Source organism: Protopterus annectens, chromosome 12.part0 (genome assembly GCF_019279795.1).
Source record: "Protopterus annectens isolate FY-2018-M chromosome 12.part0, PAN1.0, whole genome shotgun sequence".
In the NCBI taxonomy this organism is placed as follows: Eukaryota; Metazoa; Chordata; order Ceratodontiformes; family Protopteridae; genus Protopterus; species Protopterus annectens.
In genome coordinates this window covers 1539726473-1539754453 of record NC_056746.1, presented here as the reverse complement: position 1 = coordinate 1539754453, position 27981 = coordinate 1539726473, and the positions used below count along the sequence as shown (strand labels likewise).

Below are 27981 nucleotides of genomic sequence, written 5' to 3'. Positions count from 1 at the left end.
AAAGGTCAAAATTAGAATTATACTTGCAAAGGAAATCTACCTTGACAATGGTGCAATAGCACTCTTGTCCCATAACTAATCATTTATAATAAACATTTTACATATAGTACTTCTTTTATACAATAACAAGTATGATAAAGCAATCTTTAGATAAATGAAAGTATAATTCCCAGTAAGCTGACACTCAGGATCTTCACCTTCCCTTTTCCTTCCCTCTTCTTCCATTTCTATACAACTTAACAGCTATAAGAAACTCATCCAACCCAGTGTCGGTTAGATGTGTTCACAGAGCACATGTATTATACTTTTACCAGACACTCACCCAGTAAGACACAACAGTATTTAAATGATTCACTATCTTTCTTGTTATAATAGCGTTGTCTTCAAAGCAGATCTAACGCTATACTTGCATGAGATATTAACTGAGATTGATAATAAACCATAAATTTTTAATAAAATACGAAAGAATATATGAAGTGTGAGAATAATTGAAGCAAACGCTTCCTTTACTGTAATCAAAACAGCGGTGTTAAGGAAAGAACTCTGCGATAGTGCGTGTTTACACACCATCTTGTGATCAGTAACTTAAATTGCATCTAAACACGCTAGGATATATCGCGTGCTTATGAATGTGGACGGTGAACAACTTTTCAGACAAAAAACTGAAAAAGCAGAGCAGAAGGCTTATGAATACTGTCCACCTTCAGATGATACTTTAATGTTCTAGTTGCTTCCCAAAATGTTCACAAGTAATTCCATTTTATAATATTTTCATTAATATACTTTACATTAATTCAAATTAACAAATTGTAAATGTGTACCTCTAAGCTACATAAAAGCATTCACCAAGAACAACAATATTTATTCAGGCAATGATAGCACACTATTCTGGTAACTAAATACTTGTATAGGGAAGAAACAACAGTGTTAGAGAGGAAAACTCTGCAATAGTGGGTATTTACATGCCATCTTCTGACCAGTAACTTAAATTACATCTATGTACAGTTAAATATATTGTGTGCTATGTATGAAGCGGTGAACAACTTTTTAGATAAGGAAACTAAAAATAACTGAGCAGAAGGCTCGTGGATGTTTTTTTTTTACTTTCAAATAATACAGTAATATACTGAATGCATCTAAAATGTTCGTGAGTGATTCTGTTGTATAACATTTTTATCACAATACTCTACATCAAACTAAATCAATGAATTTTGAATGTGCACTTTTGAATAAATTATTTTGCACTGTTCTAGTAACCAAATACTTGTATAGAGAAGAAATAGCAGTGTTAAAGAAGAAAACTCTGTGATAGTGTGTGTATTTACACGCCATCTTCTGGCCAGTAACTTAAATTACATCTATGTACAATTAAATATATCACGTGCTATGTGTGAAGTGGTGAACAACTTTTTAGAGAGGAAACTAAAAATAACTGAGCAGAAGGCTCGTGGATGTTTTTTACTTTCAAATAATACAGTAATATACTGAATACATCCAAAATGTTCATGAGTGATTCTATTGTATAACATTTTTATCACAATACTCTACATCAAATTAAATCAATGAATTTTGAATGTGCACTTTTAAATAAATTATTATTTTGCACTATTCTAGTAACCAAACACTTGTATAGAAAAGAGACAGCAGTGTTAAAAGGAAAACTCTGCAATAGTGTGCATTTATACGCTGTCTTCTGGCCAGTAACTTAAATTACATCCATGTACAGTTAAATATGTCAATGTATGAAGCGGTGAACAACTTTTAGATTGGGAAACTAAAATAACTGAGCAGAAGGTTCGTGGATGTTTTTACTTTCAAATAATACAGTAATATACTGAATACATCTAAAATGTTCATGAGTGATTCTATTGTATAACATTTTTATCACAATACTCTACATCAAAATAAATCAATGAATTTTGAATGTGCACTTTAAAATAACATAAATGTGATTACTAAAAATGATAATATTTATTCAGGCATTGAAAGTGCCTTAATTTATCAACTGAGTAGTTGTAAAGAGAAAACCAATTAAAATGGCAATTTATATTAAAAGCTTAGTGACAAAATAAAAAGAATGTCTAGTAGACTTCATTGGTTATTGTTTTCAAATATTTAGAGAATAAGTAAATAGAGAATAAGTATTTAGAGAATAAGTAAATAGAGAATAAGTATATACTTCAGGGCTTTAATAAGTTATTAATTAGTACTAACATTTAAGTATTATATTAAACTAAACAATTAAGTAAGAAAAGAAAAAAGAAAAAAAAAAGGACTGCTTTATACTAGTGTATTAAAGAGTTAATTTTAATATATTATAATCATACCTTAGTTAATACTTTGAGAGAAATAGTATCATGAGTTCTTTTTGTCAGTCCTTTGTTTCTTCTTTTCTCTTGCCTCTGACCAAATATTTTTTTCCTGGAGCCCTTTTTAAAGAAGATGAATTCAACCAGTCCATTTTTTCAGGTAGTGGAATTATGTTATTATTCTTTATGAAAGATGTGGCTTCCTCTATGCTATTGAATGTTCTCATGTCATTGTTATATTGGATTCTTATTTTGGCTGGATAAGAGAGCTGCGCTTTGATTTTATGTTGTTTTAAAAGTTTTACTAATGGCCAAGTTTTCTTCCTTATATCCAGAACTCTTGTTGAATAGTCATTATCAAATCTTAATAATGATTGTTTATACATAACAGGACTTTTCCTCCATGCAGATCTCAGTATAAGCTCTTTATCCATAAAAGAAAGAAATTTAACTACTATGGATCTTGGAGCTGATTTAGAAGAAATAGAAAGTGGCTTACTGATAGCTCTGTGTGCCCTTTCTATCCCATAAGATAAGCCTTCTTTTAGTCTGAGAACTTCAGGAAACCAAGAGTTCAAGAATGAGATAATGTCATCACCTTCGGATTTCTCTGGAAGACCAATAATCCTTATGTTTGTCCTTCTTTCTCTATTCTCTATATCATCAACTTTATTTATTAACCAAGTGTTCTGTTGTAGCAGAAATTGAGTATGTAGTTCACGTTTTTTTAACCTCCCATCAACATCACTTAAGGAAGTCTCAATGTCTGATATTTTTGTTTGTTGCTGTTGTAAGATTTCTTTAAAAACTTCTGTTTGTTTTTGGCAGTTATCTTTAAGACTTTCTAGATTTTCAGTAAATCTGTCCATTTTTAGTGATAAGTCCAGCAAAGTAGCAGATATCTGTTGCATCTCTTTTTTTATAATAGAGTCTGAGTGTGAATTCTTGGAGTTACTCATCTTCAAACAGTTTGGAATGTCCTCTGTAGTATTTGACAGGAAAATTTCAGAATTTTTTCTTCAAAATTGGTAGTTTTGTTATAAACTACTTCATCTTCGATATTTACCCCAATTTTTTTAAATATATTTAGTTTTTCCTGTATTTTCTAGTATGAGTATGAAGAGCTCAAAATCAAGCTGCTCTCAGTTAGCCATAAGGCTCCACCCCCTTTAAGTTTAAGTTCTGATGTATGAGTGATATATTGAAAACAAGTACATTATTTTGAAAATGAGTGTCTTTTCATTCTGTGTTTTTTAAAGCTGATTAACCTTTGTGAATCTTTATTTAAGTTAGACAGAGTACAAACTGTTAACCCTGCCTATTTTTCTTCCCTATCTCTGTATGCTGTAATGGTAAAATTACACTGTCTATTGCCTATGTTTTTTGACTTATGAACTGGTGTCTTAGTGTACCATGATGCCTCTCTCTTATTGTTCATAGATTTAAATCTTTAAACATTGTACTATTTTGACTTGTATCTATAAATTCTCATCTAAATTTGCTAATAAAGCTACTTACCTTTTTTTAACTTATGTGCTGTCATAGATGTCTGCCTCCTAAATTTGTGTCCGAAATAGTCTATGAATATCTATGAGCTGTAATAGTTTACTAAAACCTATGCTTTCTGTATTTCAGGTGTATACCTTTACATTTTCTGACTGAAGTGCACTGTAATCTGCAAATTAATTAACAAATTAAGCCTGCCCTGTTATGCCTTGAATGCATTGAATAACTATTACTACCTGTTCTTTAGATAACTTATTTTAATAGTTTACTAAACTTATACTTTCTGTATTTCAGGTCTATACCTTTGCATTTTCTGTTAGTGTGTTTTTTAACTTTCTGACTAATGTACAATAATTATGTAAAGTGCACTGTAATCTGTAAATTAATTAACAAATTAAGCCTACCCTGTTATGCTTTGAGTATATCGAATAACTATTGCTACCTATTTTTAGATGATTTATCTTAATAAGCCTATAATAAATAATTCTGTCACTTGACTAATGTGAAGAATGATGCAATAGAAATGTATGAAGTAATACAAATAATTGTGTTACTTTACCCTTAACTAATGACTGAATAATGTAATTCTGTTACTTTACCCTTATAACTAATGACAGAATATTATTCTTATATTCTGAAATTTGACTGAAATGTCAATGAAATACTGAACATGCATAAGTGAGTATGAATGTCATTCTGAATCTTGACTGAAATTTACATCAGCATTTGGGTGTTCCATGTATATATGCAAAAAAATTATTTTGTTTTTCTGTTTGCATACCCCCTGATTTTATGAGGATTGTTAGGACAAAGAACCATGTAAAGTTTAAAGCCTTAAACTCTAGGTTAAGTGACAGCTCAGTGCACTTTAATTCTTGAGATTTTTACATTTTTTTTTTCCAAATTGTGCCAACAGAAATGAAATATATTCACAAATCAGTACACAAATGGCAAACATCAGTTTCATGCTGCATCTGAAATGTCTCTTTGTAATTCTGAGAAACACAAATGTCAAACAGTTTAGGAAAAAATAAGCCTAGTAAAAATTAACAACATTCATAGGTAGTACACTCAAGTTTACATCAGTTCATTTATAGTACTATAGTGTCTTTTTAGTGGTTCTGTGACTTTCTGTCAATGGTGTTCAACAATCTGATATACCAGCTTTCGCTGTTCATCATTGTGAGTCAGCACTTGACAGAAGTCAGTTGCTAATTTGACTGCTCGTTTGGCACAGTCATTAACAACTCGCAAAGCTGTAACAGTTTGTTTCTCAATGATAAAGTCAGGCATGTCACTCCATGCTGCAGGATCAGCTGTTAGGAAAGATGGGTTTATGTTGACAGCAGTGAACAGATTCATTGATCATTCTGTTGAGAAGTCAGATAAGGTCATGCCCTGGAAACTGGCAACAGCTTTGCATTGAGTCTTCTTAGATCTTCCTTACTGGGTGGCATTTTCAAGGCTTCAATAATGTGCTGTTTCTCTTCCACACTCAATCTGAGAACAAGGACAGTGCTATGAGATCTTTGCTCAGATAACAAAGATGTCCCTTGATCTTTCAGGAAGCAACTTGAGTCATCTGGGTGTCTATGGCTGTAAATGACTCCAGTGTCTGCAACAGGCAAAGCTCATTGAGTAGAGCATTGCAAGTGTCAGTAGCTTAAAACCATGCCTTAATGTACACTGTCACTGTGAAGAGGCAGATTCAGTGAAAAGCCTGAATTTCATGTGCAGTTAATCTAAACGGCTCCTAGAATGAGTAGAGTTTAAGGCAGTATATGCCCTTTGCCATCCACTTGACACAATGGTATGCACCAGGTGGACTGAAAGCAAATGCTTCACCTTGTGGTTTGTCATTGAGGGTGAGCAGTGACAGCTTGAGAAATTCAAGGTAGTCATCACGAGGCTGTGTTTCACATGTCAGCTTGTCTCACAGTAGTGCAACAACCTCACTTCAGTTCTCAGCTAGCCAGTGTTTCTCACAGTCTAACAGGCATCCATTACCTCCAGTTTCCTTAATAGTGGTGCATATGCATTCGAGTCAAGAAGTTTCCAGTATTCTTTAAATCTTCTAAAAACTGCTATTTGTGGGCCTGAAGATGAGAAGAACATGGCAAACACTGCCGTAGAAATAATTTCTAAAATGTGATGTCAGCATGGAAAAACAAGAGTCATTTCTAAAATGCTCACTGAATCACTGTGATGGCACCTCTGTTCACACCAGTAGTGGCAGTGGTAGTATCAAAGCACAAATCAGCTAGCCATTCTGGAACACCTGGCCAGCTATGCAATGTCTGTACCATTGCTTGTCCCATCAGCTCACCAGTGCTTGATGGAGTTTGGGATATGCCGAGCAGTTTTTAAGTATTTTGAACTGTAACAGCAATTGGCATGTAATCAGTAAATTCTCCATCACCTTGAGGTAAAAGCTTCCCATCAAAATGTGCTACAAGGGGTGTTGATGGTTGAAATTGCTTCTTTACTTTCTCAGCAATGGATTGTTGTACAGCTTGCCTTGCTCTGTGTATTGAACTTGTGGACATGATCAAATCATCTATGTCAATGCCAGCTGCTTGCATCACCAGTGCAACAATATGCATTGCTTGACGAGAAGTTATTCTTGTGCGGTTCATGCTGGCAACAAAAAGAGGATCATCCACCAGTCGTTGTTTTTTGGATACCAATTCAGGCAATGCTGTATCTACTGTGCTCACCTCTTTGACATGCTGTCTACCAGTTACTAAATTCTGGTGGTATTTTGATGTGTTTGCCGCTGCATTATCTTCATCATCATTTTCATGTTCACTACTGTCTTCTGCCTCTGTCAGCTCTCCTGCTTCTTTGTTTCTTTCAGCTGTTCTTTATCTTTGCATTTCATTTCTTCCTGTAGTCATTTTTCCTTTCTGTCCATTCATTTTTTGAATTCAATGTCCTCTCCACCAATTATCATTTTTCTGTCTGTATGTTGATCTTGTAGAAAATCCCAGTCTTCTTAAGTCTTTATCAATAATTCTGCATCAGCATTCCCCTCATCAAAAAGCTTCAAAAGTGCATTGCTAAAATCTGTTTCTAACTGAGACTATGTATCTGACTGGTGCTTCTTATTCTTCCTGATTCTAGAATGCTTCTCATACAGACTTTTGAGTTTTGCCACTGCATTTGGCTTCTGTGTAGTAGGTATACTAGCTAACTGTTATAAATGCAGAGCTACATCAACAGCATTTGAACAACTCACTGAGTTAACTTGTTAGTTTTAAGATCATAGAACAGTCTGCATAAAATGTGACTGTTGGTTTGAAGCTGATTTGAGCAAGCTTAGATATTAAGGGCAGGTAACTGCTGGCCAACAAGCCAGACATCAGTAGCAGCTCTGGTTGACTTTCTCACTGAGCTCATGGTGCACCATTAGGGGGACTGGGCTCTATCAATTAACATTAACACTGCCAGCCACACATTTAGAAACTATATTAATTGATAAATCATCAAAAAGTAATTACATACAATGTTTCACTCTGCACAGTGTAAACAGGAAACAGAATATAATTTTGACCAATGAAAATAGAATTAAATAGTGCACAAGGCTTTAAATAAGTAAAGTAGGTTTCAGGAGGTTATGGAAGCTCAAGTAAAACTGACTGGAGATAGATAAATACAACACTGGAATGCAATTAGCAGTACTGGAAACAATGTGATTTTTTACATGCTGTGAGCTGTCACTTAATGAAGTCAGACAATTCTAATTTTTTGCATACATACACAACTCGCCAAACCTCACATTTTAGAAACCTATGCAAAATGGTTAGAGAAAAATAATTTTTTGAAACACCCTAATTAGCATGATACATATTTATACTGAACATTTAAAATAGCTGTGTATATCCTGGAAACTAATTAAACTAATACTAAAATAATATATTTTGCAAGTATGAACTGAACACAGATAAAAGTATAACTGAAAACTGGTGCGTTATATTCTGAAAACTAAGCTATTAGTAGCTTTTCCTGTCAGTATTGTCTGTACATAGATAAAATGAAAACTAGTACTGTTGTACAATTGTCTGAAAACATGAGAATATTTTGACAGTGTTACTGGAACACAGATAAACTGAAATCGGTTATTGTTATTGTTATATTCTGGAGACTAAACTATTGCCTAAAATATTGCCTGAACATGGATAAAAACATAAACTGATACTAGTACTGTTATATAACTGAAAACAGACATACTTGACAGTGTTACCTGAACACAGATATCTTTTTGTCAGTATAACCTAAATGTAAATAAAAACATAAACTGAAACCAGTACTGTTATATAACTGTATGAAAACATACATATCTGCTTTAACATATACATTTTAACTCTAAACATTGAAGAAATAACTGACACACATAGAGAGTAATCTTCTGCACCACAGCTCTTGTCAAATTTTAATTTGCATTGTTCAGTCACTGATGAGGTATTGCAAGGCCTGCTTAACATTTATTTGTCCTTTTTATAGTTAGGCCTTTTGAACCTCTCCTTTTTTCTCTTGTGCAAGGCTAGGTGGTAGGCCTTTTAAACCTCCTTGTCTTCTCTTTTGCAAGGCTGGGTAGCTACAGTTCTTGATTGTATTTAGTATCAGGTCCTTAAAATAACATTTGCATATTTAACAATTATAAACTGATAGCATTGCTTATTACTCTGACTTTATTTACCTTTCTTCTGCATGAAATAAACATTTGCAGCTTTAACAATTATAAACTGAGAGCAGTGCTTGTTGTGCCGACTTTATTTACATTGTTCTGCATGAAATAACATGTGCTGCTAATAAACTCTTGCAAGTCTGTAAGCAAACTGATAACCTCAAATGAAACTAAAGTAGTAATTTAACACTGTGCATTTTTGCACCTGTATAATATTAATCTTAACTGTAAAACTTTTTACATTTACTCACGTGGCCCTCAGATTAACTGACGTCATTTAACTTTTCAGCACTACTGAATGCTGCAAGAATTTATCATTACTGTCTACGATTTTCTTGGATAAATTGTTTGTGTCTTTCGGCTTTTCCTGGTTAGGGGTCGCCACAGCGGAACTCCGGTCCGCTAATGATTGGCAGTAGATTTTTACACACTGGCTTGCCGGGCCTAACGCACAACCTTCAATGAAGGAATGCCCATTCACGCATGTCGCCACACAGAAGATGCTCTAACTGAGAATCGAACGGGCAACGTCTAACTGTGAGGCGACAACGCTACCGCAGCACCACCACCGCAGCTTCTTGGATAAATAGTAAAAACTGTAAATGCATTGAACTGATCTTCACCATACTACATTATGGCATACAGTACTGCCATTAATTCAGCTTGCTAAGCTGGCTGTAATCTGATCTGGTGTGCTTGGTAAAATGCAATTTCTGTATGAAATATATACAGTCTAAAACTGATTACATAAATACATTTATTACCAGATTTAAACTGATCTGATTCCAGAAGTTTATTTGTCTATTCTTCATAACATAAGGGTTGAACGTGTGGCTTTATTGACACATAGTATTTATGATGTACTGTTTTTTACACATAGGATTTGAACTTTTGACTGTACTGTCACTTTTACAATGTAGCAATGACTTTTACATTCTGTAAACTAACAAAATATTATTTAATATTTGTGAATTTTTTTTGTCTTTTTATTAAGATTTTGTTTATGCATTGCAACACTTTAATACAAAGCTTTTAACTAAAGACTGCTAAACAAAATAATAACACAAAAATTAATTTGACCAATCTGTAACTGTAAAGCCTTTATTCTATGAATTAACTTGACTGTCAATTCTGATATACCTTACACAACATAGATATATATGGTTACCCTTTTTTTCTAACTGGCCACACCCAGTATGTCTTTTCTGAGTACTTTAGCTGTGTCAGCTGAACTGGAATTTATTTTATCTTTAGCTCATACTTCTGTTGTAACCAATTTTTAAAAATCTGTACATTTGCACAAACTACTGCATGCAAATTCTTACATGTCATTTGTGTGCACTACTGTACATTCTGTAGCATTTTTATTTTTCCATAAAATCATTTTACTGAAGTGTAAAACAACTTATAACTCTGATGACATGTTCATACCTAGTACAGAGCTGTTGCTCATTGAACTGTTAGCTGCTGTAATCTTTGACCCTTTAAATCCTGACAAGACTTCATTTGTGTTCTCTAATAAAGGTCTATTTGTAACTGAAGTTGACTTGTCTGTATTAATCAGTAAATTATTCCATAATGTTTTCTGGAAACAATGAAATATTGACATTTATTTTAACCTTAAATAATGACAGATACATTTTCTGGTTTAGTACTGGCATGTAACACCCTTTATAGATGAGCTAAAAATTATTTGTTATAGAACTAGCAACAACACTGACTCTGGCTATGGAATGTGTTATTTTTTTACTTTGCTCTGAAGCAGTACTTTGCAATGAAGTCTGTATATTATTTGCCCTCGGTGCAAACATTTGCACTGGCTTGTACACTGATGTTTTTGTCTGTATTTATTATATTGGTACATAACTTTGTACCTGGAATTACATGTAAACAAGAATTTATTACATTCTGAACATTTGTATTTGAAACTGTACTACAACTTAACTCTGTATGTTGAATTGTATCTGCTGAAGCATTTACACAAGAATTATTTAAGTCTGAAACCATACTGACAGAAGCTGACTCATTAGCTTGCTTCTGTGATTTAACCCTTTTACGTTTAGAAATATTTAACATTCCTGAACTATTAACCTTTAACTTTAAAAGAACATTTCTGGAACACAGCTTTTTAGACTGTTTTACCCAGTTCTTAAATTTAAACCAAATATTTACTGATGTGCTAACTGCAGAAGTATTACTTGATATGTTTATACAACAGGCATGCAAATGACTTTTACTGATGAATTTAAACTTTTTTGAGCTGTTAACTAAAAAAATGCATATAAAGCCTTATATAATTTATGATTCTGGAAGAATGTGTCCTGCTGTCCGCAGATTTTTAACCTTTTTCTTGCTTCTTGACTGTGTGACATCACACTGAAAACTTGAAAGTTTATAACTGGATAATGTCTTTGATTTATTACTGGTCTGTTGAAGTTCTTTGAGGCTTTTTCTGAAGTAAAACCTGGTGCTGTGCAATTTGTTTAACAGCTGCAATTACTGTATATAGAGGTCGTCTGTTCTGTCTGTTTTTATGTATACAGTTTACATCTGGAATATTAGTGTTGTCTTACCAAAAGGTCTGCTCTGTAATGCAAAACTGTAGTCCCGTCATTTCTGGCTTATTCTGTATAGAGTTTACAATCTGAAGTTATGAAAACACACTGGTATGCTGTTGAAAAGTCTGTTAGGAAGCATTTGCTGTAGTTACTGATAGACTGGAAAAAGTGTTAAGCTGGCTGCTGCACTTGAAACTGTACTTGATAGGGTTACTCACTGTAGCTGCATCTGTTGAAGTTTGAAGAAATACTTTTTCTGTAGATAGCTGTGTAAAACACATGTAGTTGAAAAAACATTGCTCTTTTGTAGATATTTCAGTAGAACATATGTCATTTGACTGCTGATGCAAGGTTGCTATGTATGGGGTTTGGGAATTTACTTTAGCTGTCTTATCCAATTTATAGTGGCTTGCCATTGAAAGAATTGATTGAGAGTGGACTATACTGGAATTAACTGGAAACAACTGAAATGAGACTGGAACAAATATCTTTATCTGTTAATTACCCAAACTCATACTGAACAGGTGTCAGTCTCTCCTTTATGGGCCAAGTCTTGTGTATTTTTCAGAATTAATTTTCCAAACACTGCAGTTTATTTAATAAGGCTTTATTATATGCTCACAATATCCAAATGTTGTCTTCATTAACAGTGCTGATAAACAATAACAGTCTGCAGAAATGCTGGGACGTTGGTTAGTAATAACAATGCTGTTAAATATATCCAAAGTTTCTGCACGTATATTCTGATTGTCCTGAATAATGTAAACTGAAACAGTCTTTATTTGACCTGTCTTCTGTACACAGGCTTGAGTGTCTGTATTGTAGCTTTCTTTTCTATAAATCATGTCAAACTAACTGACTTCCTAAACTGCATCTGAAGTATATTTTAATAATACCAAAAGCCTGTAATGCTTTATATGCCTCCTTAGCCTTGTTTCTCAGGCCTTGTCTTGTTTTGCAGTCTTTCAGGGGCCTAGCTGTCCTATTATTTAACATTTCCTTGATTCTTCACTTGAGAAAGAGAACAGAAAAAGAACAGTCTGAAACCTTCCCTTGGGAACTGTTATTTCTCATGCTTGGCCAGCAAGGTTATTCTTTACTTCTGACCAACTGTCTTTTCTAAAATGCCTGACACTACATATTTTACCTTTTAGTCTGCATAATGCCTAATAACTACTTTAAAATGGAAATCCCTAATCTAACAGTGGATAAAATCCTGGAAAGCCAAGGCTTATAATTCTACTCTGCAAGCTGTCCAGTGTAAAGGGTATAATACAAATGTTTGAAAAACCAAAGGAAACAGTGCATGTTTGATGCAGTCTTAGGTACAATTTCACTGCACAGTATTCAGTATCATATGGTACAGATTGTGAGATTGTATCCCCTGACTATGACAAAAATAAGACTTGAGACCAGACAATTGTAAACAATATTAATAATAGGTGTAAACAAACAGAGGAATGTTTAAAGTACAGGGATGTGTACTTTATTAGAAAGAAGCACACTAAATATGGATAGCGTGCAGGAATAGTAAATAAAATCCTGAAGTACAGCACTATTATTGCATGTATACCTTGCATCTAAGAAATTTACAATAAATTCAATAATGAAAAGCTTATGACTTGGTTATGGATTCTTACTAATGACAGTATGGTTTCTAGCCTGTTCTCTACTTAGAACATATGTTCTACTACCATTATGATCATATCTTTGAACTGTCCCAATTTTCACAGAATGTCCTTATTCCTGAATCATATTTGTGGTCTGTTCCTCATAAAACTTGTGGTTTCCTGTCAAATCACTCAGGATAAAAGTCATTAAATAATGATGTATATTTGAGTTTCAGATTGTATATCATTTTGAAAATGCATGCCAACATGAATCCTGTTATTCTAGCAAATTACTAGGTTTATAAGAGCAATATTTAAAATCTGTCCACCCCCCACCCCCCATTATTTAGGCTTTGACCAGATTTCTCGGGTTAAGAGGTTGGATGTATTTATTCATTTAATTCATTAATTTATTTATTGACACAACATCTACCGGGTTTCTTATGTTATAATTAATAATGTTATGTTGTCCATCTTGCATTCCTTCTTTCTGGTTGGGTTCAGAGCCGATCTTCGCTCCAACTCGACCACTTCTAAATCTCATAGAGTCCTTACTGGCTTGAGGCTAACCCCTTATCCCAGCATGCATAGCAGTGGCTACCCAGATCTCATTTTCTGCTTACAGTGTTGAGATTGTCTTCTGCTGGCACAGGATAAGTAGTTAATTTGTTCTGAAAAAACTGATATTTGTTTAGGCTAATTTTCATTAGAATTTAGAGTTTATCTTACTTATCCCCTATCCTCATTACAGTTGCTGTTTGCTGTTTATAGGCCATCATTTCCTCTCAGGCCTTTTTCTGTGTGTTGTCGGCAGCCCGTTTTTTTCTTTAGAGTTGTTGTCTTGTCCCTTTTTTCCCATTTTACATAGAGGCTTTCTCCCTTTGGTAGCAGTAACTGTTTAACTTAGAGGTTACCCCTCCTCTTCTTTCCCCTTCTTCCCAGAAAAAAAATCTACACTCTTTATTGTGCTTCCCTCTTTGTGTTTATGATGTCAAAAGAACCTACAAAGCAGTCAGGTTTTAAGAAATGCGACTCATGTTGCCAACAAATGTCCCTTACGGATGGGCACACGAGTTGTGTTTATTGTTTAGGTGTGGTGCAGGACTTGTGCTCTGTTTGCCATGCCTTCAGTGCACGGGTTTAAGAGAGGCACAACAAACTGATTTTGAGAGGATTATTAAAACGAAAAACAAATCACAATTCCACACAACGTGAATGCAAACTTATTTTACTAAATAAAATATCAAAACAAAGCTTTCGGATAAAAACAATCCTTCATCAGTGTTACAAATGTAAAAAACTCAGTACTCAATAAAGACACAGTTAAAATAATCACATGACACAGCCATCCTATCACAACAAGTAAACATTCAATAACAAAATTTAAATGTCCTTAGATAAAATGTGTAAGGAATGAAACAATATAAGACTATCATTATAAAGATGTACAGTTATAATATGTATACAATACCCATATTCATGACTACGTCAATATATAACTTTCTAAAGAATATTAATACAATACTATACAACTTTTCTCTGTCTTAATTTTAATATTGGTTTAATTGTAACATGTTTATTTATATCTGGGGGAACATCTGCCTGTAAGCTTACAATCCATTCATATTCCTTCACATCAAGTCTATTAATAATATCACTGTGACGTATATTAGGTTTCAAAAATTCTGTAACTCTAAAATTAAAGTCATGACCAATACCTTGTTCTTGAATATGTTTTGCTAGTGAATTACTATCAATCCATCTATGTATGTCAGATTTATGTTCCAGAATTCTATCCCATAGTCTTCTGGAACATTTCCCTATGTAAAAAGCCAAACAGGCCATGCAGGTTGCTATGTATACCACTAAAGTAGTGTTACAAGTGCCCATACAAGTAAAAGAATAAATTATTTTTATAATAGGATGTAAAAAAAAAAATCTGTCAATTGACAGATATTCACACAACATAAACAATTATGGCATGGTATTGTCCCTTTAGTCTTAAAGTCAATACTTTTTGGTTGATTGAAAAGAGAATACTTATAACATAAACATTGTTTTAGATTTTCTGAATTCTTATAACTAAACATAGGTTTATCAGTTAACCGTCTTTTATACCCTGGGATAGATCTAAGTATATCCCAGTTTTCACGAATAATACTTTCTATACCCTCAGTCACCCTACTATATGTCATAGCATATCTCAAAGGTTGACGCTTATGTGGTGTATTATTTGTATCTGCACTAATTCCAAGATCTAAACACTTTCTCTCAACGATATAATATCTTGCTTAGTATCATTTAATTGGTTAATGTCATATCCCCTAACTTTAAAGTCATTTGTCATTTCTTCCATTTGTTCAATACATTTTCCATTCTTGTATTTAATCTACTAACCCTCATGTATTGACTCTTTGGTACACTCTTAAATACATTGTCTAGCATGCATGCTACTCCTATGCAAATATTTGTTAGCATGTATTTCTTTCTTATGTATACTTGTATCTAATTCACCTCCAGCTAACATGATACATACATCCAAATAGTTAATCATTGATGGAGATGTATTAATTTCAAACTTCAAAAAGTCTGTTGTTTGATCTAGAAACATTTTAAAGTCCTGCAGTTCTCTTTCACTGCCACTCCAAGTAGGAAAAACATCATCCACAAAACGCGAATAAAAAAGTATTTTATATGCATAGGTGTTTCCATTGCCTTAGACATTTGTCTCTTCCAATTTACTTAAGGTTAAATTGGCGTATGTATTTGCTACTGCTGTACCCATAGCCACACCAGAACATTGATGGTATATGTCACCATTAAAAATAAAAATATTGTTTTCCAATACAAGTTCTAACATTTCACATAGAGTGGATACTTCTCTTATTGTATATTTTCCACTCTCATCCAAAAGTTCCCTTATTTGATCAACACCATAAGCATTCGGAATTACAGTGAATAGAGATTTTATATCTAGAGTGACAAGCAGCACATTAGGATCTAAACAACTACTCCACCATCCATATAGTTTTTGAAGAAAGTGACCCATGTCCTTAATATAACTCCTAACATTCATAAGGTGGCAACTCAACCTATTCTGCAGGTATACCGATAAAGGCTCTATGATCCACCCTTTACCAGACACTATAGGTCTCATTTGTTGTCTGTCGGGTGATTTATGGACCTTAGGCAACCCATAAAGTATAGGAATAGTTGGACAGGTCACAGTAAGAAAGTTAAAAGTTACAATGTCTATATCATTCATCAGCTGAAGGTCATAGATACACATATTTATTTTACCAATAATATTATTCACTTCTCTTTCACCAATAACCCTGAATATCTGAGTAGCAGTCACTAACTCATTCATAGCATCTATATAATGGGATGAATCCATTACAATGCACCCACCCTTGTCAGCTTCTTTAATAATAATGTGTTCATTATGTTGTAGTCCTTTCAGGGCATTAGACTCCTCATATGTTAAATTATATTTTTCTTTTTCTTGAGGGTATCACTCTCATATAACTGTCTAATCTGTTTTTCACATACATTACTAAATACATTTATTATAGGATCCTCAATAGGTACAAATGTACTGGTCCTTTTACAAGCATTAGATTTTGCTGTATTTGTGTCTTGAAAGATACATTTCAAATTTTAATTTCGAACAAATAGCTTGTACGTTTACAGGCAGATGTTCCCCCAGGTATAAATAAACATGTTACAATTAAACCAATATTAAAATTAAGACAGAGAAACATTGTATTGTATTGTATTAATATTCTTTAGAAAGTTATATATTGACGTAGTTATGAATATGGGTATGATATACATATTATAACTGTACATCTTTATAATAATAGTCTTATATTGTTTCATTTCTTACACATTTTATCTAAGGACATTTACATTTTGTGATTGAATGTTTACTTGTTGTGATAGGATGGCTGTGTCATGTGATTATTTTAATTGTGTATTTATTGAGCACTGAGTTTTTTATATTTGTAACACTGATGAAGGATTGTTTTATCCGAAAGCTTTGTTTTGATATTTTATGTAGTAAAAGAAGTTTGCATTTGCGTTGTGTGGAGCTGTGATTTGTTTTTCGTTTGGACTATTTTGCTAAGCACTTCCCACTTTACCAAATTGCTTGCCTTTGGTCTTTTTTTGGATTATTAAAACCTCAGGTTGAGGTTACATCAGATACTCAGCCTTCCAAAAAAATCTGATACAAACAGGCATCTTCGTCGGCTCCATTTGTGGTGCCAAGAAAGTAAAAATCAAAATCTTCCGATCCTTCGGATCAGATTGTTTGCTCTGAAGAGTCCTTTTCTCCAGCGGCTCCATCTGTTGCTTCAGAGCCGTCCCGGTCTCAAAAGAGATCAAGATCTCATTCTTTGGACCCGGTGAGATCTGTGCCTCAGTCTCCACTTTTGCAGCCAGTGGCAGGTAGTCACCATTCCTCGGCGCACTCTTCACGATCATCCAGGACTTTATCAGATAATGATGTGGAGAGAGTGTTGAAGAGGCTGCTTAATACACGGGTATTTGCTCAGTTGTTGTCAGGGCCATCCCAGAAGGAAGTGACACCATTGTCTGATCCAGTCCTGTCTCGGTTCCTCCTCTGACTGCATCCAGTTTGGAGCCAGAGTACATGGAAGTAGTAGTGGTGGAACCATTGGTTCAGACAACCCTTGCCTTGTCGGTACCGACATTCGCTCTGACCTCCTCAAAAGTTCACTCCATCAAGAGGTCTAGGTGCCGAGATTCCCCCATCGGCTCTGAGGGGGAAGTGGCATCAGACCCTTGTCAGACCACACTCTCCCTCTCGGAGCCTCGGCGCAGGTGAGTTCAGCTCCCACATCTGCATCAGAGCCATCGCCTTTGGTGCAGAGGAGGTCTCCAGGCTCCTCAGATAAGAAGCCTCCCTCCATTTTGGATCACTGCACCTTTGAGGTGATGAGGAGTGTGCTGTCCACTGAGACAGCCCCACCCTCAGCTCCATTGGCTCCGTCCCCATCAATACCAGTGTCTGCCTTGGATCCTTCTCTTTGTCCCAAGCATAGGGAACCAATGCCCCAAGACACCCCACAGGGTGACCATCTTCTTCCGAGACCTCTCCTGAGCATGCCTCAGAGTAGGTTCCCAGGAAGAAAAAAATGTAAGAGGAAACGTGGAATTCAGTGAGCCGTCACCTCTGACACAGACTTGAATGACTCAGAAGAGTCCCCATGGCCCCCCTTTGAAGATTTCTCATTCTCAGACATCCTGGAGATCCTTAGGCAGAGGGGAAACTGGAAGTCCCTTGCTCCTTCTGAGGACAAGTCTGTGTACCTGGACGCATTTGGTTCCCAACCTTCCACCTCCTGGGTGTCTAAGCCTTTTGACCCACTTTTGTCTGTAGTGAGTCGAAAGGTGTGGAGTTCTCCAAAGACCATGGAGTCCATTCCGAGAAGGCCTAACAAATTCATGACCACACCAGACGACAAGACCTTTCTCACCAAAGGCATGCCAGTTGATACTATGGTGGTGGTAGTAGCCACCAAGAAGGAACTCGCAGAGAGTTCCTCTTTTAGCCATCCACCAAACAAGGAGTTTAGAGCCATGGAGAGATATGGGAAGTGTGTTTTCTCTTCAGTGACCTTTACTCTTTGGTCGCTGAACTATTTTTCACATTTCACAAGACTTCAAAGGGATCTCCTTAAAGAGCTGGGAGATACCCTACAGGATCCTTCAGTTGTGGGAGTGGCTTCCAAGTCAGCTAACCAGCTAGTGACCCTAACCTCCATTGTCAACTCCTTCATGCGTTTGATTTCTTACGCAGCATATGGAGTGAGTAGGGATGCAGGCCCAGGAGTGGCTCTTCACAGAAATACCTGGATGCACCTTTGTCAATCTGCAGAACCCTTCAAGTCCTCCTTTACAAATGCCCCCTTTGATGCCTTGACCTTTTTTGGGCCACAAGTTCATGAGACTCTTACCAGGAGTGAACGAGATGACAAAACTCTCTCTGCCATAGTAGTCCATTTTTCCACTCCATCCCGGCCTTATACCAAAGGTCAAAGGAGTGGCAAAATGTGGTTCCATAAATCCCAGGGAGCTTTGCCAGACACTCGTGGGGATAATTCCCCCAGAGGCAGAGGGGGAAATAATAGCGGGAGATGCTGACCTCGTGGTAGGTGGGGTCCGCAACAGGGCAACAGGGATACATTCTCTGCCAGGCCCTTTCAGAATCCCTGAAGGATTTCCCGGCTGCCCACCTCTGGAGGCAGTCAGGGGCAGAATTTCACTGTACCCTAGAGCCTGGCAAGATATAACAGAAGATGAGTGGATATGGTGCATAATATCCAGGGATTACAAAATTCTGTTCTCCCAAACACCCCCAAGAAGTCAAAAATCATCAATTCCAGATATTCCATCCAATCTTCAGGATCAAGCAGCCATAGAAGTAAACTCTTTGCTGCAAAAAAGAACCATTCAGGAAGTCCCTGCAGACCAGATAAAATCCGGAACTTACTCAAAGTTCTTTTTAGTTCCAAAGAAAACAGGGGACTGGAGATCTATCTTGGATCTCAGCAAGTTAAACAGGTCAGTAAAGAAGACCAGGTTCCAGATTGTGACACTGCAGTCCATTCTACTCTTTTTGGGTCAGGACGATTGGATGTGCTCTATCGATCTCCAGGACGTGTACTACCATATAAAAATAGGCAGGCGGTCCAGGAGACATTTATGCTTCTGGCTGTGAACCAGTCATTACCAGTTCAGAGCTGTGACCTTTGGTCTCACCACAGCCCCCAGGGTGTTCATCAAATGCATGGCAGTAGTGATGGCTCACCTGAGACGTTTGGGATTCCAGGTGTTTCCTTATCTAGATGACTGGTTCCTCACTGCCACCACTGAGCATCATCTCCTAAGGGCCAGGAACCACATGATTCACACCTGTGCATGCCTAGGAATCAGAATAAATTATGAAAAATCTGCCTTGTTGCCCTTTTAATGTATTACTTTTATAGGCGCTCAACTAAATACAAGAGACATGATAGCCAAGCTCCCACAAGAAAGGGTGCTTGCCATTCGAGGTCAGGTCTCTCTCCTCTTGTCAAAATCAAAGGTTCAGGCTTGATTTGTGCTAAAGGTCTTGGGTTTAATGGTGGCTGCCATTACTCTAGTTCTGTTAGCCTGATACCATATGAGGATTCTGCAATGGCTCCTCTTCACTCAGTGGTCGTATCAGGACTTACCAATGTCACACATGATCTTAATCATGGATGCTTGCAAAAAAGATCTACAGTGATGGCTCCACTCTCCCCTAGTCACTCTAGGCCGACCCTTTGTAGCCTCTCATCCGGTAGCCACAGATACCACGGATGCATCCCAGATAGGGTGGGGGGCATTATCGGGGACAGACAGTCCAAGGAACTTGGCAACCTCAAGAGTACCATTTGCACATCAATGTCCTGGAGATGAGAGCGGTGTTATTAGCATTGCAAGCACTTCACGACTCTCTCCCTTTGGGCTGTATAGCAATTCAGGCAGACAACATGTCAATAGTGTGGCACATCAACAAACCGGGTGGAACCAAGTCTTACCCCTTATGTTGGGAGGCCCTTTGAGTATGGCAATGGGTGATATCCACTCAGCATTTTCTGGCAAAGTCCAGCGTGATAGCAGACAAGATCAGCAGGCAATTCTCATGCCCCATGAGTGGTCTCTGAAACAAGATGTGGTGGATATGATCTTCCCCAGATGGGGCCAGCCATGCTGTGATCTTTTTGCGTCTCACCTAAACAACAAATGCAGCAGCTACTTTGCCCTAGTTCCCCCACTGGGACAGTCACCCAGAGATACACTGGTCCATGATTGGCCCCCCGGGATTCTTTACGCTTCCCCTCTTTCCTTTAATTCCAAAAGTTCTTCAGAAAGCAAAGTTGCTGAGTCACAAGCTGATCCTCAGTGCCCCGTACTGGCCTTGTCAGGTATGGTTCCTGTTCCTTTGGCATTACCTGAGAGAGAAGCCTTGGATTCTGGACTTGTTTCTGGATGTCCTGACACATTAGGTGCTCTTCATCCCTCCATTCAAACTCTCAAGCTGACAGCTTGGTTTCTCCACTTCCAATCCTAGCCAGGCTCCCTGATATCTCACCTATGGTTCAACATATTTTAGTCTCTTCCCATAAACCAACTACTAGGAAACTTTACACTAGTAAATGGAAGAGGTTCTCCTTCTGGGCTGAGCAAAAAGACATTGATCCCTTTACAGCTCCAATTGCAAACATTTTGGACTTCCTGGCAGAAACCTTCGAAAAAGGAGCAGCAGCCACTATGATTCGTGTTCAGCTGGCTGTTATTTCTAATTTTCATGTGGCCCTTCTTGGTTCTAACATCATGTCCCATATGTTATGTAAGGCCTTTTTGAAAGGTGCTACACTATTAAGACCTCCTATCTGAGAACCTCTCCATCCTTGGGATTTAAACTTAGTTCTAGCTGCTCTATCCTTCCTCCCTTTGAACCAGCCGCTTCTTGTCCTCTAAAGTTCTTATCATGGAAGACCCTCTTACTGATTGCAGTTACAACAGCTAGGGGGGTTTCCGAGTTACAGGCACTTTCCATCCACCTGCCTTATATGATCTTTCACAAGGATAGAGTATCTCTTAGAACTAATCCTTCCTTTTAACCAAAAGGCTGCTCAGAGTATAATTTGAATCAATCAATTGAACCTCCTGTTTTCTTTCCAAATTATGGCAACAAGGCAGAGTACAAATTACATCAATTGGATGTCCACAGACAGTTATGATTTTATCTTCAAAGGATCAAGGACAACAGAAAATCAGATCATTTCTTTGCATCCTTCTCTCAGAGCAAGCAAGGCTCACCAGTTTCCAAAGTGACTCTTTCAAAATGGCTGTCCAATACTATTACTCATGCTTATGAGTCTCGGAATGTATCAGTCCCGGGAAAAGTGAGGGGACCTTCCACTAGGTCCATGGCTACCTCCATAGCCTTTCAAGCTAAGCGTCCTTTAGATACTATTTGTGTGGCAGCAACATGGGCTACTCCTCATACCTTCATTACTCATTACAAAGTGGACATGACCTCTCGGAACAGGGCATCATTTGGTTCCATGGTTCTGAAGCCTCTTTTCCAGTGAGCCACCCAGGATTTAGGTGCTGGGGACACTGTCCCAACCAGAAAGAAGGAAGGCAAGATGGACAACATAACATAAAGCACTTATGTTCTTACCATAATGTTCCATGTTTATTGTCCTTTATCTCACCTTCCTTCTTGCGTCCCTCCCTCCTTCCTCTATCCTGGATGATTGAGAGGAATTTCCCTTTTTTTAGCTGATCTGGCTGAGTTTCCCTTGCTTTTCAGCCTTTGGTATACTCCTTGTCACTATGGCTGTCCTGTTGTTGTCGGTACAAGGAGTCTTTATTGTTTAGTTACCTCTTTTATTGGGTAATTCATATTTTTCCTATCTAGTGGTTAGTTCTCATAAACAAGATCTGGGTAGCTACTGCTATGCATGCTGGGATAAGGGGTTAGCCTCAAGCCAGTAAGGACTCTTCGAGCTTTAGAAGTGGCTGCGTCGGAGCCATGATCAGCTCCAAAATCAACCAGAAAGAAGGAAGGCAAGATAAAGGACAAAAAACATGGAATGTTATGGAAAGGACATAACTTCTTTTTCCTTTGTTAGTACCCATATAGTTCATAATAGACAAACCCAGTGGAGGACTGCAGTACCTGTCATGGTAAATGGGGTTTAGGGTAGTATGAGTCCCTGCTTTTATACTATTGGTCTTTGACTGTAAACAATCTGACCTTTGGATTCTTATTGGACAGTTCAGCCAACCATTCAGAAGATGGCAGACAAATGTTCTTAGCTATTTAACTTGTAGCATCTAATACAAGGTTGCCATTACCAAAAATAAGGGGGTCTTTGATCCATTAGGATATCTCTGGGCATCCAGATTTAGCTACAAAATATTCTAACACACTGAAAAAAGAAGCCTTATCACTGTCCACCAATAGTGCTATAATCCAGTAAATCCAAGATGTATCAATGTCCTCTATCGTATATCTTAAAATAAAATTTCTGTCAGTTCCATTATACTCCTCTTGAATGGGGCTTCTTCTATTGACATAGCTACCAACATGGTCTTAACAGATTTTTGTGGAGAAGTAAGCTGACACTAAGCATGAAGCACACCACTGTTCCAGTGCAAAATATAACAGTGGCCACAATAAACTACTTAGTGCCTTTTATTTTTATTTTATGTATTTGTTTGTTTATTTATTTATTTACATCACTGCTAGTTTCAGTACTAGTGCTATTTTACTGTGTAAGGTATGGTGCTGACTTATTAAAATACAGGAAACCTGGGAGTATATCCAAGGCACTCTATCACCAGACTTCTCCAAGTATAAGATCCTTGTAAGTGAGACACCTTAAAGTTAGGCTACTTGACCAAAAACAGTCATTATGTGCTCTCCCTCCTCCTCCTTTATATCATCATCATCATAAAGAGGCTCATTCACCTATCAAAGATAGCTTTTATGTATCACCCATAGTTGTTCCCTACATTGCATAGGGTATTCAATCTTTACTGTCAGGAACAAAACATTTCTTTGTAACACAACATTCCCTAATTCCTGTTTGATCACCTATTTATTAGATTCCTTTGTGCCTTATCAGTTTAAAGAAAAGTCTTGCCTGTTATGACTTTCTGTCCCAGCCAAGTAATTACGTCTACACAATACTTGACCTCTTTTTAATGAGTAAATATAAGCCTGGCTGTAAGTTTATTTTCTGTGTCTTCTTGCATGTATTACACTATATCTTTGTTTTACTAATTCAGTAACCACTTGCTAACAAGTTCACCTGAAAACACTGTCTCTATACTGTAATAATCTAGGACAGTCTGACTTGACATTCCTTTACAGATGGTTTAAATTTCTGCATGGACACTTAATTCACAATATACTGTATGATACTGCACTTAATAATAAATGCAAACTGATTTTCTCTTCTTCTGTCTAGGTTATAAAAACACAGTATGAACATTGCTATCAGTGTATTTGCACTGCAGACTTTGGTCATCACTTGCAGAGTGCAGCTTTTATACCAGTATCTTTTTTCTTTTCTACTTATAGCATAAATGAGATATTTTGCCTCTTCTCCCAAATACAGCTAACACATGCTGAGAAGATGAGATGCATCAAGATAATCCAAGAAGAGACACATTTTATTATGTTTATGTGTTTTTGTCTGTATACAAGTTGAATCAGACTTCATCCGTCTTCTTATGCAAAACCTGTTATTCTAGCAACTTTTTAAGTTTAAAAGAGCACCATTTAAAGTCTGTTAATGATTGTGTGCCTTTCCCCCTTTTATTTTTAGTTTTGTTCAGAATTCCTGCAGTAAGAGACTGTGAAAGATACTGAAAGCCATACATCAAACCATGAAACTGACCCCTTATGCCTTCTTTTTCAGGGAACTACTGGAAAGCCAAAGGGTGTGATCCTAACACATCATGGCACTGTAAACAATGCAAGATTCATTGGCATCAGACTTGGGTATTATTGGCGAGTGAGTTTATTTATTTTCTTATTTATGATTTTATTTGTTTGTCTTTTTGCTTTTTTTGTCAGTTCCAGAAGTCATTTGTAGCAAACTTTTTTTAATGCTTTTCAGTTTATGTTTATAAGTTTCAACCCATCAGACATTTTCTCCTGCCTTTCTTCGTTTTTTGAATTCTGTGTCCATTCTTTTTTATGCCTGTCTGTTTATTTGTTCTAAACACATTTATTATATTATCACTTAAGACGCAGGCACTTATATATTAATAGAGCAGAAAACAAACCGTATTAACATTTTTTAAATTTATACACATTGTACATTGCATGTTTTCTATAACAACTGCTTTTTTTCAGTCCAATATTATATAAATCGTTCAATTCCAGCTTTCCTTAAACTTACTCCTCCTCCTGAACATTATTCTATATGTATTGTTCCCACAAATTCTATTTCTTTCTGTTTAATTCACTTCTTCTCTTTACTAAAGATCCCTTGTCCAGTTCGTTTTTTTTTTCTTTTACAATAGCCAATACTTCAATTGCAATTGGTTTATATTTTGAATTCCATTTTCTAGTAATTGCTTTTATGGCAGCGAACAGAATTAAACTTAAGGTGTTACTATGTCTAGGCAATTCAGCTCAGAAGAATTATTTCCTTAGTTACAGTCATTACCTTTCCCCATCAGCTAGGTTCTACTTGAGTATTTTCAGTTCTTTACCTGCTACTGTCTTCTCTGTGAATCAAGAATTACATTTTCACAAAAGATGGAAAAGACCATGACATTAAGTTACTGCAGTTATATGAGTGAGCATGTTTGAAAAATAAAGGCCCTGTTTTGCTTTCTGTCATTTATGTTGCATCTGGTTTGGAATTTAAGCCTTGGAGGACCACCTACCTACAAGGATCCTACAGCAAGAATTTAATATTACACGCTTATGGGGGCATAGGCATGCTAAATTCAAACAGGCTGTCAAAAATAGTATTCTGTCAGCAATGACAGCTAGTCGCTACTGCCCTGATAAGTTATTACTCCCACAATCACACTCATCATTAAATGAAAGTAGCAAATCACTTTAAATACATTGAAGAAATACATTTATTCTGCTTCTTCTTTACTTTCTCAGTTTCTTATTTTGTTGACCATGCATTGCTAACAGTTATTGCTGAAGTCAGTAGTACAAAACATTTGGTGGTCATTAATATTTTTTTGCTTTAAATTATATGCTACAGACATTAGATAGTTTCCCTGGTTTATAGGAGGCTAACAGATGACACCTGAGAATTTGTTTACTGATCTGCATGTCACACACAATAACCTGACACTTAGCCCTTACCTTTCCAAAACATCTACACTTGCAATCTTCTGTTACTCACTACAGTTAACAATATTTATACTGAAGTTTTCTTTTATCAGACTGTTTTCTATCAGCTATTTTGCATCTACTATGCAATGTACTGCAGCCTCAGTTCTGCACAACCAGTTTTATAGTACAGCAGCTCCAAGGCTAATGAAAAACATTTTATTTATTTATCCTTTGTTGACCAGGTTACTACTACTACTAGGCCAGTAGCCTCTTTCCAAGGGAGACCCCAGGTGGTATTTATACTTCTATAGGAAAAATTTGGCCAGGGTATTAAGGAACTACCCCACTCTTTTCAATAAGCGGCAAGGGATCTTTTTCATCTACCTGAGCTACCACCACTTCTAGCAGATGAGACTTCAGTTTAACATCTTATGCAAAGGATGGCATCCTCTTATGCTGCACTACACTGTCAGCAGTCTATCTACTTAGTTTGGGAATAAAACCCACAGCCTTCTGCACCAAAAGCAAGTACATTACCTGTTGCACCATTGACACCAATCTAATAACAATGTGTAAATTAATATGCTTATCTTGTAACCTCATGTAAATACATATGTTTATTACTGATGGTTTTGCTTGTTCCTGTTTAACTGCAGAATAATGAAGACAATTTTCCCTAATGACAGTGCCATATTTTCTCAAGGTTATGCGAATCTGTATCCCAGTTCCCTTGTACCACTGCTTTGGAACAGTAGCTGGAGGATTGATGATGGGTGTCTTTGGAGCTACTCTGATCTTCTCATCTCCAACATTTGAGGGAAAAGCTGCACTGGAAGCCATCCATAAAGAAAAGTATGTGTATCATTTATTTATTTATTTATTTATATTTGTTGACCGGGAGTGTCCGACTGGACGTAGGTCCATTTTCAGTGGAGGCCCGGGGAGAAAAGCTCATCATGATGAAAGGGAATTTTTATTGACAGTTATGTGCTGCCACTAATGGTCTAGAGGTTTTGATGCAGACTGTATATGCAATGACTTGGCTTTGATAACAAGTCCAGGTCAGTAAGAGTTGTGGAAGGACTGCTGGGGACCACAAGATCCAAAAATATCTACTTGCGTATTTGTAGAATTGGTCCAGTTTGATAAACTGGTCCTCTGAGGGAGAATAATAGCATTTATACAGTATTTTATGAAATTTCCCAGTGGGTTCCACAGGACTGCAAAGTAAGTCAGACATTAGTAGACAACATATGTTGTTACACTGTGGTTTTATAGGAGCAATTAGGTGAATAAATAGAAGTGGGGTGACTGGTGGTGAGTGATACGAGGAGCTCCAGTTATCCATTACAGCAACTTCTGAAAGGCACTAGTCAGGGCTGTAATGGTGATCAGAAAGTGAATATAGTAGTTACAGAGGCACCATACTACCTGCCAGCCTGTTATATGCCATCACCTGCAATCCTTGACTGGTCTGTCAAATTTCACTATGGAGCACTTGAAGTTCAGGAGTCAGAAGTAAAGTAATCTTGTTTCAGTCCTGCAATACAAAATTACTATATGTAATAGATTAAAGACAAATATGAACCACAAGTACTTGATAAAGTACTCTGCATCAATGCTTTTTCTATTTACCATTTTAATTAAGCAGAAATTTATTTTAATCTGTTGACATCTAAAAATAAAATCACACTGAAAAAAGTGAGTTTTTAATAATTTAGTGCTTCACTCTTTAATGACCAATAATATCTTCAAAGTGATTTCATTTTTAGTTGTCAATTTTTGTTCACTCTTTTTGACAATCATGAAATTTTGAGTAGTTTTAATCTACAGCATTTGCCATTTCATTGTTTTGTCATGCCTAACCAGTTTTTAAAAACTGATATTATATAAGGACAGTGTTCAGCAACCAATATATTGAGTCCATTTACTTTGTTATTTAAAAAAGCTATTGTTAAGATGAACAACAGGAATAAAACAACCCAATCATGTTCAAAAGTGTTGAAAGAGTTAGGAAAGGAATTTAACAGCCTCTGGTGCTGACTACATAGTGGCAATCTAATGGGAGCAGAATTAGCACTATGTTATTCAAAAGATATTACCCCATATGTTACCTTCAGTAATATAAATACCAGGATCTTTCACTCAAAAATCACATAAAAGTTAGTGTTTATAAAGTTCTTAACTTAGACTAAGCTAAAGACTTACCAGTGTCATCATCTCAGAGTCTATAAGATCACTGGAAGTCAATCTTTAGTTCAAAAATTAAAATATGCCTTTATGATAGTTGCATTTAACACCTCCAACAATACCAAGAAACTTCTAACTGTAGCCTTATAACTGTAAGAGTTATCTTGTGTCTGTATACTAATTGTTACCATGTGTTTCTACATAAAAAAATCCAGCTGGTTTCCAATAAAGGCTTAAG

General features: G+C 36.4%; 1 protein-coding gene across 1 annotated transcript in view; it reads left to right on the top strand.

Moving 5' to 3' along the window:
* LOC122816306 (medium-chain acyl-CoA ligase ACSF2, mitochondrial-like) overlaps positions 1 to 27981 on the top strand; it is a 1435169-nt gene that overhangs the window by 482695 nt on the left and 924493 nt on the right. The window contains exons 7-8 of the mRNA XM_044089039.1: positions 24166 to 24261; positions 26257 to 26405. Of these exons, the coding sequence (XP_043944974.1) occupies positions 24166 to 24261; positions 26257 to 26405 (245 nt within the window). The remainder of the gene's footprint in view (positions 1 to 24165; positions 24262 to 26256; positions 26406 to 27981) is intronic.